We start from the raw sequence: 14,847 nt of genomic DNA on the forward strand, positions 1-14,847 counted from the left end.
CAAATGACGGATATTCAGCGCAATATTCAAGCTTTGACACTCGATGTTATGATAATTTTGACCCAACAACAACAACACCATGAAGATGAAATCTTGAGCTTTCAGATGACACACGATGTTAGTCGTGGTGCGGCGTAATAACCGCGGTCGTGGGTTCGTTGAACTCGGACGCCAAGGTCGTGGGTTTGAGAGGAAGGCAGTTAGGTAATGATTCTAGAAATACCCAAATTTGAAGGAGGTGCGATGTTGAAGAATACCAAACTTGGGAGATGAAGATTGAGAAGTTATAGAGCGCTTACATACTTATGCGAGAAGATAGGAAGGTCAAACTTGCTTCCTCGAATTTGATGGCTATGCATTGCGTTGGTGGGATGGGTAGCCGCAAGCGTCAAGAAGATCATGAGCTGCCCGGTTCGTACATGGCGAGAGATGAAGGAACTTATGCAAGCTCGTTCGTACACTAATTGTTGCGATCTATATGTAAAGTAAATTGACCCTATTGAGACAAGGTGTGAAGATTGGCTTGATACTTATTTCATGGAGATGTAGATGCTTATGCGGTATTGGCCGTGTCAGTGATCACTTGAGATGATTTGACAATGAACCGTTTTCTCCATGGTTTGAAGTTTGATATCAAAGAGCATTGTTCGTCATCACGGTTACACCACTATGAATGAGTTGCTACATCATGCAAGAAGTAAGATACATTTGGGTAAAAGCACGAGTTAAAGGTAGTACTCACAGGAAATTTGGGCGCTACACTGAGCTCACATCTATAGTCCAGCCATCTTTGCGCTCCGCACCTTATACTACTCGATCTGGTAAGTCTCTCCAATGTGTCCAACACAAAGCCCGAATCTGTGCCGTACGAGTGGTTCTAGCATGTCTACTACGCGCCGTCCATTATGAATTTGCCATACATGTGGTGGCAAGGGTCACTTGAAGAAAGATTTTCCCTGTGCCAGATCATGATTATTAATGAGGACAATGAAACATAAGGCCCAGAGATGATGTTAATCCATATGCTCCAGAAAATGTTAATATAGCGGTGATGGTGTAGATGCTTATCCGTAAGGCTCGCACTATTGTTGTGTCTCAGTGATAGCACTAGTATGTTGCCAAGTGCATCTGCTCGGCGCTGCAATTGTTTCAAACAAAGGCTTTAGTTGGTCTGGCAAGGCTTGCAGATCATTATGGTGGTTGCCGCAATTTAGCAAGCAAAGTTTGTGCACCAAGCTGGAGATTGAAGTATCTCCCATACCCATCCGTGCTATGTTGAGTGGTTGAGTGACAATGGTGAGATGAAGGTAAACCACATGGTGCGTGTTGATTTTGAGATTGGACCGTATAAGGATTCCATTGATTTTGATGTAGGTTCCTATGACGGTGTGTCACCTGCTGTGACAACATGGGTGCCATCGCCAATGCACAAGAACCAAGGTCACACAAGAGGCTGAAGCATATCAAGCTGCGTTATCATTCGATTCGCGAGTAGATGACTAGTGGGTCCAATGATTCGCGAGTAGATGACTAGATGGTGCGTGTTGATTTTGAGATTGGACCGTATAAGGATTCCATTGATTTTGATGTGGTTCCTATGACGGTGTGTCACCTATTGTTGGGTCGGCCATGGCTCTATGACTGTTCTGCGCAACACAATGGCCGCGCCAATACATATCACTTGGTGTTCAAGGGCAAGAAAATCAACTTGCAGCCTATGTCACCACAGCAAATTGTCAATGAATCTCGTCAGAAAGTTGAAGTAAACTTGGAGGATGCACCTATAGATAGGCGAGAGAATTGTAATGTCGTGAGTGATATAACGAAAAGTGAGAGAGTGAATTCCTTAGTCTTATTAGCCACCAAAGAGGACATGAGAGAATTTAGTGAGGATCCTACAGCCATGCCTCTTGTGCTCATGTACAAGGGTAAGGTTTTAGTTTCTAACGACATTACCCCTATTTCTCTTGGTGTTTCTAGTGTTTTGCAGGAATTTAGCGACGTGTTTCCGGAAGAGGTGCCGCAGGACTACCACCATTGCGTGGTATTGAGCATCAAATAGACTTGATCCCCGGCGCCTCGCTGCCCAATAGAGCACCATATAGGACGAACCCCGAAGAGGCGAAGGAGATACATAAGCAAGTACAAGCGCTATTCGACAAAGGTTATATTTGCATAAGCCTTGGTCCTTGTGTTGTTCCTGTTATTCTAGTTCCTAAGAAAGATGGTACATGGCGCATGTGTGTAGATTGTAGAGCGATAAACAACATTACTATTCGATATCGTCATCCTATTCCCGTTTAGAGGATATGCTAGATGAATTGAGTGGTGCTGCTGTTTTCTCGAAAATTGATTTGCGTAGTGGTTATCATCAAATTAGGATGAAAGAGGGGATGAATGGAAAACAGCCTTTAAAACAAAATTTGGTTTATATGAGTGGTTAGTAATGCCTTTTGGGTTAACTAATGCACCTAGCACTTTCATGAGACTAATGAACCATGTTTTGCGTGATTTTATTGGCAAGTTTGTGGTTGTGTACTTTGATGACATATTAATCTACAGCCATAATGAATCTGACCATACTATACATATTAGATATGTTTTGCAAGTGTTGCGTGATAATAAACTCTATGGTAATCTTGAGAGGTGCACATTTTGCAAAGATAAGGTCATATTTCTGGTTACGTTGTCTCTAAGCATGGAGTAGAAGTAGATGTGTCTAAAATTGAAGCTATTCAAAATTGGCCTACTCCCATGAATGTGAGTCAAGTAAGAAATTTTCATGGTCTAGCTGGGTTTTATAGAAGATTTGTGCCAAATTTTAGTACTATTGCTGCACCTTTGAAGAATTGACTAAAAAGGGTGTTGTCTTTGAGTGGGGCGCAGCCCAAGATCATGCTTTTGATGAATTGAAGAGTGTTAACTTCTACACCGTTGCTTGCACTTCCTGATTTCAATAAGCAATTTGAGATTGAATGTGATGCTAGTGGTATTGGAATTGGTGGTGCGTTGATGAAAGAGGGTCGCCCAGTTGCATATTTTTCGGAGAAACTTTCTGGTGCTAAGTTGAACTATCCTATATATGATAAAGAATTATATGCTTTAATTAGAGTTCTTGAGGTTTGGCAACATTACTTGTGGCCAAAAGAATTTATCATACATTCTGATCATGAAGCTTTAAAATATCTGAAAGCTCAATCTAACTTGCATAGGCGTCTTGCTAAGTGGGTTGAGTTCATTGAGTCTTTTCCATACATTATTAAGCATAAGAAGGGAAAAGATAATGTTGTTGCTGATGCTCTATCTAGGAAGAATATGCTATTAACTCAACTTGATGTTAAAATTCCTGGTTTAGAGATACTATGTGATTTGTATGCTACTGATCATGATTTTGCTGAACCATATCGCTTATCTGCTATTGGTAAAGCATGGGAGAAATATCACATACATGATGGGTTCTCGTTTAGAGCTAACAAACTATGTGTTCCAGAATCGTCTGTATGTTTGCTCTTATTGCAGGAATCACATGTTGAAGGTTTGATGGGTCACTTTGGACGTGAGAAGACGCTACTCATGCTCGTTGATCACTTTTATTGGCCAAAGATGAGGCGGGATGTGGACAGGTATGTGAAGAGATGCATTACTTGCAACAAGAAGTCCAAGTCCAAGCTGAAGCCTCACAGTTTGTATACTCCTTTACCGGCACCTACTACACCTTGGGAGGATATTAGTATGGATTTTGTGATGGGTTTGCCGCGTACTAAGAGAGGCCATGATTCTATATTTGTGGTAGTTGATAGATTTTCTAAGATGTCACATTTTATTGCCTGCCACAAGAGCGACGATGTGTCGCATATTGCTAACCTATTTTTCAGGGAGATTGTACGTCTACATGGAGTCCCAAAGACTATTGTTTCTGATCGTGATGTGAAGTTTATGAGCTACTTCTGGAAGACGCTTTGGAGAAAGCTGGGGACGAAGCTACTTTTCAGTACTACTTTTCATCCCCAAACTGATGGTCAAACTGAAATGGTGAATAGAACATTGTCACAACTGTTGAGATCCATGAACAAGAAGAACCTGAAGGAGTGGGAACATTCTTTGCTGCATATGGTCTGGGTACATTTTCGCAAGGATAGGTTCCCGAAGCTACGGACATCCTAGTTGCTTCCTCGCGGTGCTGGTCCTTACAAAGTGCTTGCCAAGATCAATGATAATGCATACTCAATAGATCTTCCAATTGATGAGTTTGGTATCAGCAATTCTTTCAATGTGGCTGATTTGACACCATATGACGGAGAAGACCTTGGAGCGTCGAGGTCGACGCCTTTTGAAGGGGGGGGGGAGATGATGAGGACATCCCTGCTACTACACCACTACCTCCATCATTGCAAGATGAAGACGATGCTGCTGTGAAGCTCAATCCAATGAAGTCAGGATTGGACAAATGACACGAGCTCGTGCAAAGCTACTTAAGCAACAGGTGAACTTGTTCCTATGTGATACTTTGATCGATGAGAACTTTATACTGCCTACGTCCTATTACTTATGTATGATCAGGTATGAAGAGGAAGCAAGCATCACACGAGGAGGAGAGGAGCAGCTGGACAAGAAGATGGACGTGAAGCTGGACATGGAGCTGGACATGAAGGCATCCCATGGATGCGCGAGGGAGGAGCGGAAGGAATGCGCGAGAGGAGGAGATGAAGTTCAGGCCGGCGCCAGGCCTGGTCAGACCGGCCGTGCTGCCGGGCCGCCCGGTCCAAACCGGAGCCCACACTTGTGCTAGCCGGGCACTATCCAGTAAGCCCGGCACCGTAGCCCGGTCACCACCCGGCGCCAGACCCGGTTCCGACAGGATGGCCCGGTCACAGGCCCAGTCGACCGGCCCCCAGACCAGCCGACTCCGAGTCTGTCTCGACCAGATCCGATCTGAGTCGGTTTTCTATGTACTTTTTTCGACCCCAGGTCGTCCTGAACCCCTATATAAGTGCCCAGGACGCCCCCAAATTAGGTTGAGACCACGTTTAAGATAAACCCTAGTTCATAATTGATTGCTTTGCAACTCTATTGAATCTCTACACCATATTGCATCGATTTGGTGTTGAACCCCTGAAATTCTTGTGTGATCTGCTGTTCCATTGGGAATTAGACGGTTGCAACTTACCGCTTCGTGGTCGGCGGCTACGTGCGCAAGTGTGTGGAGTTGCGAATATCTTGCAGGGTTGAGAGCTTTTGCATTGGCGACAGGGATCGGTCGAGAGAATCGACAACGTCATACAAGTTATCATCCACTTCATCATCGTGTATCTCCGATGTGTTCATCTCGTGATCATCATCACCACCGTTGCTTACTGAGAAGATCGGGCAACCCCTTATCAACAACATAATAGTGCACTCATGTTTCCCTGAAGATCACGAGCTACCCAAAATGAAACTGCGAGTAGTGAACCGACACCGCGACTTACAGTACCTCATGCTTGGAGGAGCGCCTAACAAAGTAGCAAGTGTGTGGAGAAGTGGACATTGTTCTCTAGGTCACGATGTGTGCATGTTGATGGGCCGCCCTATGGAGAGACAATTGGGGCAAGTGCCCTAGATAGCATCTAAGGCCTTATTTGTCTATACGAATTATTCAGACAAATGGGATGGGCAAGAATTACCATGGTGCACAAAGAAAGCTCAATTTCTCCATTTTCTTCATATTCAACATGTTACCATATTTTCTGACTTGTTTTTTTTTTCTCATCACGATAGTTTGTAGACAAATACTTAGGCACATAAAACTGATTGACATTTCACCAAAGAAGTCCAAATTTAACTATAAATTTGAACCTTGCCACGTTTCAGACATAAGCAAGTCATTTAAATCTCTTCAAGGGTAAAATTCAGCAAATGATAGGTATAGGTAGGACTAAAAATTAGTCCATAGAGCATAGTGCAATTTACATTTTTTTAGAGTATTCTTTTTCTGGCGCGCTGGCTACACACCGGGCAACACCAGATGCAGCAGCCCGGCCCGATGGAGGACATCTCTTGGGGAAGAAGCGTCGTGAATTTGGTTTCAGTTGCGTGCCAGCCTGGCGGAGTGGACCCCACGTCCGTAACCGTTTATTTACCTTGACGCCTCAGTGAGAAGTGGGTGACCGCGCGCGGTTGAAAAATGTAGTGAGCAAAGTGCATTGTTAGTGGCAGCCTGAGACAGTAATTTCCCCTAGCCGTGGTAAAAGTCGGTTACAAGTCACAAGCCCTTCATCTCCTTTCGATCTGTCTATAAAATCCCATCATCCCCTTCTTCGTCTACGCCCACAGACCATCACGCCTCACACCGAGATTACGAGAGAGAGAAAGCTCGGCGCCGGGCGGCAATGGCGGGGCAGTGGCGGGCGGTAGTGCAGACGGCTGCCACCAAGGTCGACCAGGCCTCGTCGCAGCCCTTGGGGCGGTCCTTCATCCCCGCCTTCATGGGACTCCACGACCGCACGGAGCATCTGACCCCGCTCCTGGCCCCCGGAGCCGTCGTCCCCTGGCAGGCCTTCGACCTCGACGGCCCCACCGTGAGGCTCCTGGAGACCTCGCGCGACATCGCGCAGTACACCGAGCTCCACCACAGGGTCGTCCGCCTCGTCTCCGTCTACGGCAGGCTCATCGGCGTCCTCCCCAACCTCCTTCTCTCGCAGAGGGACAACGTCATCTTCCTGCGCGACCCCGGCCCGAGGTGGCTCTACTGGGTTGATCGCAGGGCCGACGCCCTCGGCCGCATCCAGCACGCGTCACGGACGCTCCGCGAGGCCGCGGCGCTCAACCTCGCCACCGTCGACGCCTTCGGCCTCGCCAGGAGCTTCCCCGCCAACTCCCCGTCCCGGAATACCTGGCTGCGGGCGGCTGAGAATCTCTCAGAACGCGCCGAAAAGCAGGTCCGCGAGGTGGCGTGGGGCGAGGTGCCCATGGCCTCCGCCGCTCGCGCGCAGTGCCGCGCCGGCCTGGAGGTTTTACCTCCTCCCTAAGTACCTCGATCTGCCTCAGCCCGCAGCCCGGCCGCCGCACGCAGCTTCATCTTCCATCCATGCACGGACCCGATCCATCCATAAGCCTGCAGGTTTTGCGTTTTTCCCAGCTTCTTTCCTACTAGTTGCTGCGTGCTCGACCTTGCTCTGCTGCAAGAGCCGATCGGAGATTCTGCTTGTTTCTGTGTAGATGCGCGGCATTTTCTTTCTTCTTGCATCTGTGATCCGTCCTTGAACTCGAAACTCTTGATTCATCTGTAAGAATGCTACATCAACATGTATCTGCTGCTGCTTCGTCTAGTGTTGATGTTACGCTCTCCGTACAAGAGATTATGTCTGTATGTAAGCATGCCGCTTGTTCATCTATTGTTGTTGGACTCAAAAATCATGATCAGCTTCAGTGTTTGATGGATTTATTTCTACTACAGTACTTCTGATGGTATTGTTACTTCGGTTCGGTGTATATTATTACCTACATTCCACCCCGAATTCAGACTCACACTACCCTTGCTTCACCACTTCCTGAATCTTCAACAACTTGTCTCTTTTCAGAGCTCAGCATTCATGTTTAGCAGAATTCTTCATTTTTAGGCTTCAGCATAGATAGCATTGTAAACTGATCAACAACACATTGACAGTTTTGCATAGATTGCCTTATAAACTGAATCAGATTCAGAGTTTAGCCTAGATGGCATTGTAAACTGATCAAGAACATGTTCAGAGTTTAGCATAGCTTGCATTGTAAACTGAATCAACAACAGGTTCAGAGTTTAGCGTAGATGGCATCATAAACCGAATCAACAACATATTCAGAGCTCAGCATAGATGGCATTGTAAACTGAATCAACAACATATTCAGAGTTTAACAGATCTTGCATTATAAACTGAATCAATAACTGATTCAGAGTTCAGCGTAGATGGCACAGTAGACAGAATCAAGACCATATGTAGAGTTGGGCTTAGATGGAATTGCAAACTGAATCAACAACATATTCACATTTCAACATAGATGGCATTGTAAAATAAATCAACAACATATTATAGCTTTATATACAGAACCAATAGCTTCTCCTTTTACATTTCGTTTTGGAAGTCACAACTTGATGCGGTTCATTATGGTTCAGAACAGAAGAGGAAACAAGTGTTATACACCTGAATCAGTAGCTTCTCCCTTTTCATTTCGTTTTAGAATTCGCAACTTGATGCAGTTCATTGTGGTTCAGAACAGAAGAGGAAGCAAGTGCTGTTGAGATCTTTTTTTTATAGACGAATTCCAAACTCACAGGTTATCATCAAAATATTCTTTGGGTAAGTATATCATGCACCATGAAGGTTGGAACGCGAAGGTTTTACTTCACCTAGTGAACATGCCAAAATATCCAACGGACATGAACAAATGAGAAATTGGTTAGTTTAGGAGAAAGATCGTCACATTAGTGTGCTGATTGGAAATAAGGATCAAACCAACATCACTAAAAAGTTACAGCGCAGTATTAAATGTTGAAAACACTGGCAGAACTTTGGGGCGGCAGGGTGAGATGGCTAAGTGTATGGTTACTGCTTGCTTGGTGTTCAATCATTGTCCTGCCTGCCATTCTTTACGTCACCAATCTAAACCAAACACCAGGATACAAAACATAAGAATTTGGTGAGCATAATTTCCTAGGATCCAGACTTACAGAATGAAATATGATTGAAGAACACGGATACCAGTGAAAAAAATCATAAGCTCCGAAAAAAACGCCCTCGCGTCGTCCCCTCCAGGCGACGCAGGGGGCGAACCCTAGCCTCCCCAGCGCCGCCACCCCCCTCCCCTCCCTCCCCGCCTCGTCGCCCCTGGAGGCCGCCGCCGGCAAAGGCCGTGCTGCGCCCGTGATGGGGGCGGCGGGGATCTGGTCTCGTGGCCCTCCTCGCTGCAGGATGGAGGTCAGCGCAGCGCGGGGGCCCCTCGCCGCTCCTCCACGTCGTCTCCGGTGGCCCAGGCCTGCTGCGGGCTCCCGGTGCAGCTCCGGCGCCGCCCCGTCGTGGTGACGGGCCCGGCATCGTATCTGGCCGGAATCGACCGTAGCCGCCGACCCCTGCAGATCTGGCGCCGTTCTCCCGTCGTGGTGGTGGGTGTCAGGCCTGGATTTGCTCGGGATAAGCTTCTGGCTGAGGCTGCTGGTCCCGGCGTTGGTGGAGTCAGGCTGGCGGCACGGTTGGGTCGGTGCCGCCTCAGGCACAGTTGGGGCTGTGTCTTGGCTGCCGAGGCAGGGGCTCCGGGCAGTCGTGCGACGCCGCTCCAGGGGTGGGTGGCGCTTGCTGATGCTTGCTGGTTGCCAGCCGCGGTCGCGCGCGGGTGATGCGGTGGTGGCGGTGTTAGCATCCGGCTCTTGTCGCCGCCTCGCCATATGCTTGGCGGGGCGCTGTGCTTCGCCATGGACGGCAGGGGCTGCTCCGAGGCGGCATGGACGGGCTGTACACGCTATGGTTGCTCCGGCAATTCTGGCGGTGCGCGGCTGGTGTCGTCGTTGAGCTTGGCGTAGTTGACCCGGATCTAGGTCACTGCGTCCCCTGGGCTGGCAAGACTGGTGTAGTGTTGCCGGCGGTGCCAGCTCTGTTTCCCAATCTGCGGTCTCATGGTGGTGGCCGGCCTCGGGTTCGGGGTGGACATCGGCGAAAGCTGTGCAAGGCCTTGGCCGCTGCGGGTGACGACGACGTCCTCGACGCCGTGTCCCTTCTTGGAGGCGTCACCAAATGTCCCTCCTTTTTCGTAGTTGGATCACGCCGCCATGCTTAACTTGCGCGCTTCTCCGACGGCGCAAAGTTCTCTTCTTTGGCTTTAGGCACACCCTCTCCACCTTCTTTGTGCTTGTCGCCGCCATTGTCTCCGTGGCTACATATACACGGTGTTCGGTCTGGTTTGGGCGGCCTCCTAGATACCCAGGGGTGGTTTCCTAGGCCGGCGTCATGCCTCAGGCGATGCCGGTGGTTTCTTCCTTACGCCGTCGGAGCTATGTGTCGTAGGATAAGTGTCAAGGCTGCATCTTGAGGGATGGTGGTTGGGCTAGGGCGAAAGCCCGGCAAGGCCTCGGCCGGTGCGGGTGACGGCGACGCCCTTGGGCGCCGCTCTCCTCCTTGGAGGCGTCTCCATCAAGCCCTCCCTCTTTAGTATCTCGAGACAGGAAGATAACCACGCTCGACGGTCATGGGTGCGCTTTGCAAGCATGGGAGATCTGTTAGTTCTGGGCAGTTCTCGGCGCCGTGCCCTTGCAACAGAAGACGACGCTTCCATCGATGGAATCAAGCTCTCTGCCTAGTTAGCTAGTGTTTTGTAGCTTGTTTCTCTTCTTCTTCTTTGTTGCTCCTTTTGGTGTATCGTAAGCTGGTAACCCCAGCATTTCGCTATTTTTTCTTATCTGTTGTTGCTACCGTTGTACGTCTGGCCGGTTGATGGCTTTGTTAATTCAAAGTCGGGCTTTCGAGCCTTATGTTTAAAACAGAATGAAATATCACCAGATAACCGTAGTGTCTCTCCGGGACTCAAACTAGTAGGCACATACATTTCTTTCCACTACTCCTGATGGTATAATTACTAGTGCACTATTGCCCGGATTCCACCTCGAATTCAGACTCACACTGCACTTGCTTCATCGCTTCCTGAATCTTCAACAACTTGTCCCTTTCCAGAGTTCAGCAGAGTTCTTTTTTAGGCTTCAGCATAGATGGCATTGTAAACTGATCAAGGACACATTCGAAGTTTAACATAGCTTGCATTGTAAACTGAATCAAGAACAGGTTCATAGTTCATCATAGATGGCATTGTAAAATGTAAACTGATCAAGAGCATATCCAGAGTATAACATAGCTTGCGTTGCAAACTGAGTCAACGACATATTTAGAGTTCAACATAGATGGCATCGTAAACCGAATCAAGAACATATTTAGAGTTCAGAATAGATGGCATTGCAAACTGAATCAAAAACATATTCAGAGTTCTGCATAGATGGCATTGTAAACTGAATCAAGAACATATTATGGCTTTATACACTGAATCGATAGCCTCTCCCTTTACAATTCGTTATGAAACAATGTGCTTACAAGACTGATGTTATGTAATTATGTCAGATTCTGATGGGCCTATGGAGAAAAGCAATAGTTTCAATCGACGGGTAGTACTGCTGTGACGTAGTAGCAATGTTCGAACGAAGCGCCTGCCGAACTCCATTAAGATAGAAAAAAGGGGGTACAATGTTCTTGATACAACATCGGCTGAGGTAGCCGAAGAAGGGGAAAACAAACAAAAAGACCACCGGCACTTGTTTCATTGCTGACTGAAAAAGAACCTCAATTCTGAAGAAAAACAATCACCACTTGCTGACTTGTGGTGGCCATATGCTGCGGGTCTTGGAACCTTTGGCTACCCATTCAACCTCCTTTAGCTGCCTGGGATATGTCCAAAATGCATATCGAGTCTGATGCACTAATTGAAATACTGGTATACTCCTGTTCCTAGGGACATAGTAGACTTCGTTCTTGGCAGTCTCAGTTTTCGGGGTGAAAACGCTAAGCCTGAACTTTCGTAGTTGTACTTGGCAATGACGGCTTACTAGTCGCTTTCTTGCTAAAGGCATTGTCTGGAGATTGGGCCTTTTCTAGGGTGAAAACCTAGGACGTCGTTTTGGACAATCTTTTCAGAGCTTAGGTGCCTTCACCACTAGGGTTACACGACACTCGCTTTGGCGGGATCTTGTTTTCCTTTTTATTCTTCTTTTTCATCATCATCATCTTCTTCTTTGCCTTTTTCTATTTTTGGCTATGTGCATTTTTATGTTCAGATTTGCTCTAGACATTATGTGTTACAGAGTATCATCTTAGTATTAATACATTTTCTTTATTGAAAAACAAGTCATTTTGGTGTGCAAGTGGGTTCGCGTCGAGCTGTCCACCTGTCCAAGCTGTCATCTTAGTATTAATACATTTTTTTTATGAAAAAATGTCTAGAAAGGTGAGAACTAGCTGCTCGATAATAAAAGTACGCAGTTAGGAGCTTCCATTTGATTTTCTTTTTCACGATAGCATGCTGCACACGTACAGCTCCAGGTTTAATTCTAAGGCTTTTTTTGAGCTTCTCATATTGCGATAGTTTATGGGTCTGAGAACGAGTTGGTGCTACAATGACACACAGAGTGATGTCGTACTCTCTCTCTCTCATACAAAGGTATGCCCCCTAGTTCCATTGCTGAGAGCTAGGATTTGTTCCGGGTTGCAGTATCTTCCTCTAGGAGCTACAGCCTATATTTACGGGATGCTCTTCAGCCGTGACCCGTGAGCTTGGAAGGTAATGTCTCAGCAATTAACCCATCACCCGTGCACGAATGGCAGGTTATGACCTATATATGTGCTCGGCAGGTTTGGCTGTAGGGTACTGCGGGCCAAGAAGGAATATGTAAAACACGAAATAAAGCATGCATTAGACAAAGTACGACACGGAAATGTTGTAAACCAAACACACAAATTTGAGGCTACATGCCTCTTATAGAAATTAAAAAGAGACAACCAATTGTTCAGGATATCGAAATAAAACTAAACTAGGCAGCGATTATTTCACTCGTCGAAGTAAAGAACATGATCACAGTCGGAAGCATCAGCGAAGTTTTGCCCTTGAAGCAGCATCAGCCTCTGTTAAACTGATTGATCATGGTGTCCTCCTCATGGCGGTGTGACCATCGGACCGATGCTCCTGCAACGTACATGTCAAGGTTAGATACAGTTGGTAACTACTACACTTGTACAATTGGTAGTATAAAAGAGACATAGGACTAAGCATAACTCCAAAACCTGTACACGGATGGTAGATAGGCACGAGCTTTGTATTACCTGCAAGATGGAGTCCAGAAGGCCGCGTAGGGGATGGCTTTGATGATCTTAGTAATTTTGGACACCGTTGCAAACTCGCCCGACTCGCGGTTAACAGCATGTACCTCGGCACCTGTCTTGGCCCAAATGAAATCATCATTGGAGCCAATAAGGCGAGGAATCCCGGACATCTTGGTGAGGTCCAAGACTTTGTACAGCTCCCATGCCAAAGCTCCACCGGGACCGGTGGCCTCCCTCGACCACAGATTGAGCTTAGACCGGGTCACGCATGCGAATCCAAGGACGCCGTCTCTGGCCGTCATTAGCATGGTAGTCGGGATCCGCCGGTAGGCAAACATAGGAGCATCAACCAAGTCGATTTCGTCGGCACCATAGTCGTACTCAACGATCTTTCTTCCCAGCTTGCAAGGAAAATAGGCCTTACCATCCAAGACAACGCTAGGCCCCGTGTCCACGACGGCATCTTGATGCTCAATTTCTGCTGGTTTATCCTCCATGTCGTCATCGTCGTCCCCATGGTTCCATTTACCTAGCTCCCTTGAGTAGAGGCCGCCGAAGGTTACCATCTTCTCCTGGTAGGTGCCCACGAGAACCACCATGGACTCGTGGTCATGGCACCTAAGCTCGTCGCAGCGGTCATCACCACAGAGCAGAGCTGCGTTCCACTCTTCCTCCACCGGATCGTCCAGTGGCATGCGTACTGCATGCTCCTCCTTCGTGATGGGGTCCCAGACGAAGAGGGAGGACTCGCCGTCCTTGGAGATGGTGTAGAAGAGGACGCGGCCGTGGCATACGTCGAGGACCCTGTACCGGCGCGGGATGGAACTAGGCTCCAGATGGAAGGTGGAGGTGGGGACGAAGATGGTGGACTTTCTCCGCGCCTCGGTGGCTACCAGGAAGCCAAGCGACGCAGCTGTCGGATGCAACTTGCGGTTGCGGCTGAGGAACTTGTCGCTGCAGATGTGCCGGCACCAGTATTTGCTGCCAAGGCAAGCCTTGGCAAGGCCGGCGGGATCATCCGGCCGGATGCGAACTAGAATGTTGTCGACGAGTTCCTCCGGCAGGTACGGGAACTCGGCCAGCATCTCCGGCGAGTTCTTGCGGGCAGCAAGGCGAGGGCTACGGCGTGGAGGCAATGCGACGGTGGGTGGCTGCGTGGTGGCGTCCTGGCGATGCAGGCGAGGGCTACGACGTGGAGCGGAGGTAGTAGGCGGCGGCGTGGTACTATTGTTGTGCCGGGAAGAGTGACGGCGAGGTGGCCTCATCTTGATCTGGTTGCGAAGGGTGGTGGACGGCGGCGTGGTGGTTGAAGGAGAAGGGCGCGTTTGTTGCGGTGCGTCCCCGATGGAGAAAATATGGGGTAATTAAGGAGGAGGAGATGGCCGTTGATGCACGTACGTTGGGCAGGCGCGCAATTCCGGCCGGAAGATCCACGATCACCTTCCCACGATCCTCCTATCCGCTTAATACGCCTTCCGTTTCTGCCAATTTTCGAAATTCAAGCGTTCCCAGTTGATATGCCTCCCTGAAATACGTAAATATACAACGCCGTCAAATGTCTTGAATCGTGGTCTCCGTGTCTCATTTCTACAAGTTTTGTTAATTTAGAAAAATACACTGGTGGAAAAACAGGCTTCCGGAAAGCCCCATAAGTCGCGAAGGTAAAGGAACCGCGACTAATGGGGTCTTTAGTCGCGGTTCGTGTGGCGAACCGCGACCAAAGCGCTCCGGGCCCGGGCGCACGGTGGCCAGCCGGTGCACGTGGAGTCTGTAGTCGCGGTTGGCCAGCCCAACCGCGACTAAAGTGCCCGAAGGCTTTAGTCGCGGTTGGCCAGGCCAACCGGGACTAAAGCCCCTCCCCTATATATACCCATCCAGACAGCCAACACTTAGCCATTTGGAGCCATTCTCTTCACAAACTTCACAAGTGAGTGTTAGGTTTGCTTTTGGTTCCTCTTATGCACATAAGGTGTTTGATGAA

The 14,847-nt window shown here is 48.2% G+C and overlaps 1 protein-coding gene across 1 annotated transcript; it reads right to left on the reverse strand.

Moving 5' to 3' along the window:
* Positions 1 to 12,436: 12,436 nt before the first annotated feature.
* Positions 12,437 to 13,951, reverse strand: LOC124663602. The gene is made up of 2 exons (XM_047201284.1): positions 12,867 to 13,951; positions 12,437 to 12,729 (listed from the first exon to the last, which is right to left on the reverse strand). Exons 1-2 carry the CDS (start codon positions 13,949 to 13,951, stop codon positions 12,699 to 12,701), a joined length of 1,116 nt encoding a protein of 371 aa, XP_047057240.1. The 3' UTR covers positions 12,437 to 12,698.
* Between the last annotated feature and the right edge of the window lie 896 nt (positions 13,952 to 14,847).

The sequence above is a fragment of the Lolium rigidum genome, chromosome 6 (genome assembly GCF_022539505.1).
Source record: "Lolium rigidum isolate FL_2022 chromosome 6, APGP_CSIRO_Lrig_0.1, whole genome shotgun sequence".
In the NCBI taxonomy this organism is placed as follows: Eukaryota; Viridiplantae; Streptophyta; class Magnoliopsida; order Poales; family Poaceae; genus Lolium; species Lolium rigidum.

Excerpts from the sequence above, each read along its gene's own strand:
- LOC124663602 (XM_047201284.1), bottom strand. The coding sequence starts at position 13,951 with ATGCTGGCCGAGTTCCCGTACCTGCCGGAGGAACTCGTCGACAACATT. Across the intron at positions 12,730-12,866 it reads TTCTGGACTCCATCTTGCAG|GAGCATCGGTCCGATGGTCA; the intron begins GTAATACAAAGC and ends TGTACGTTGCAG.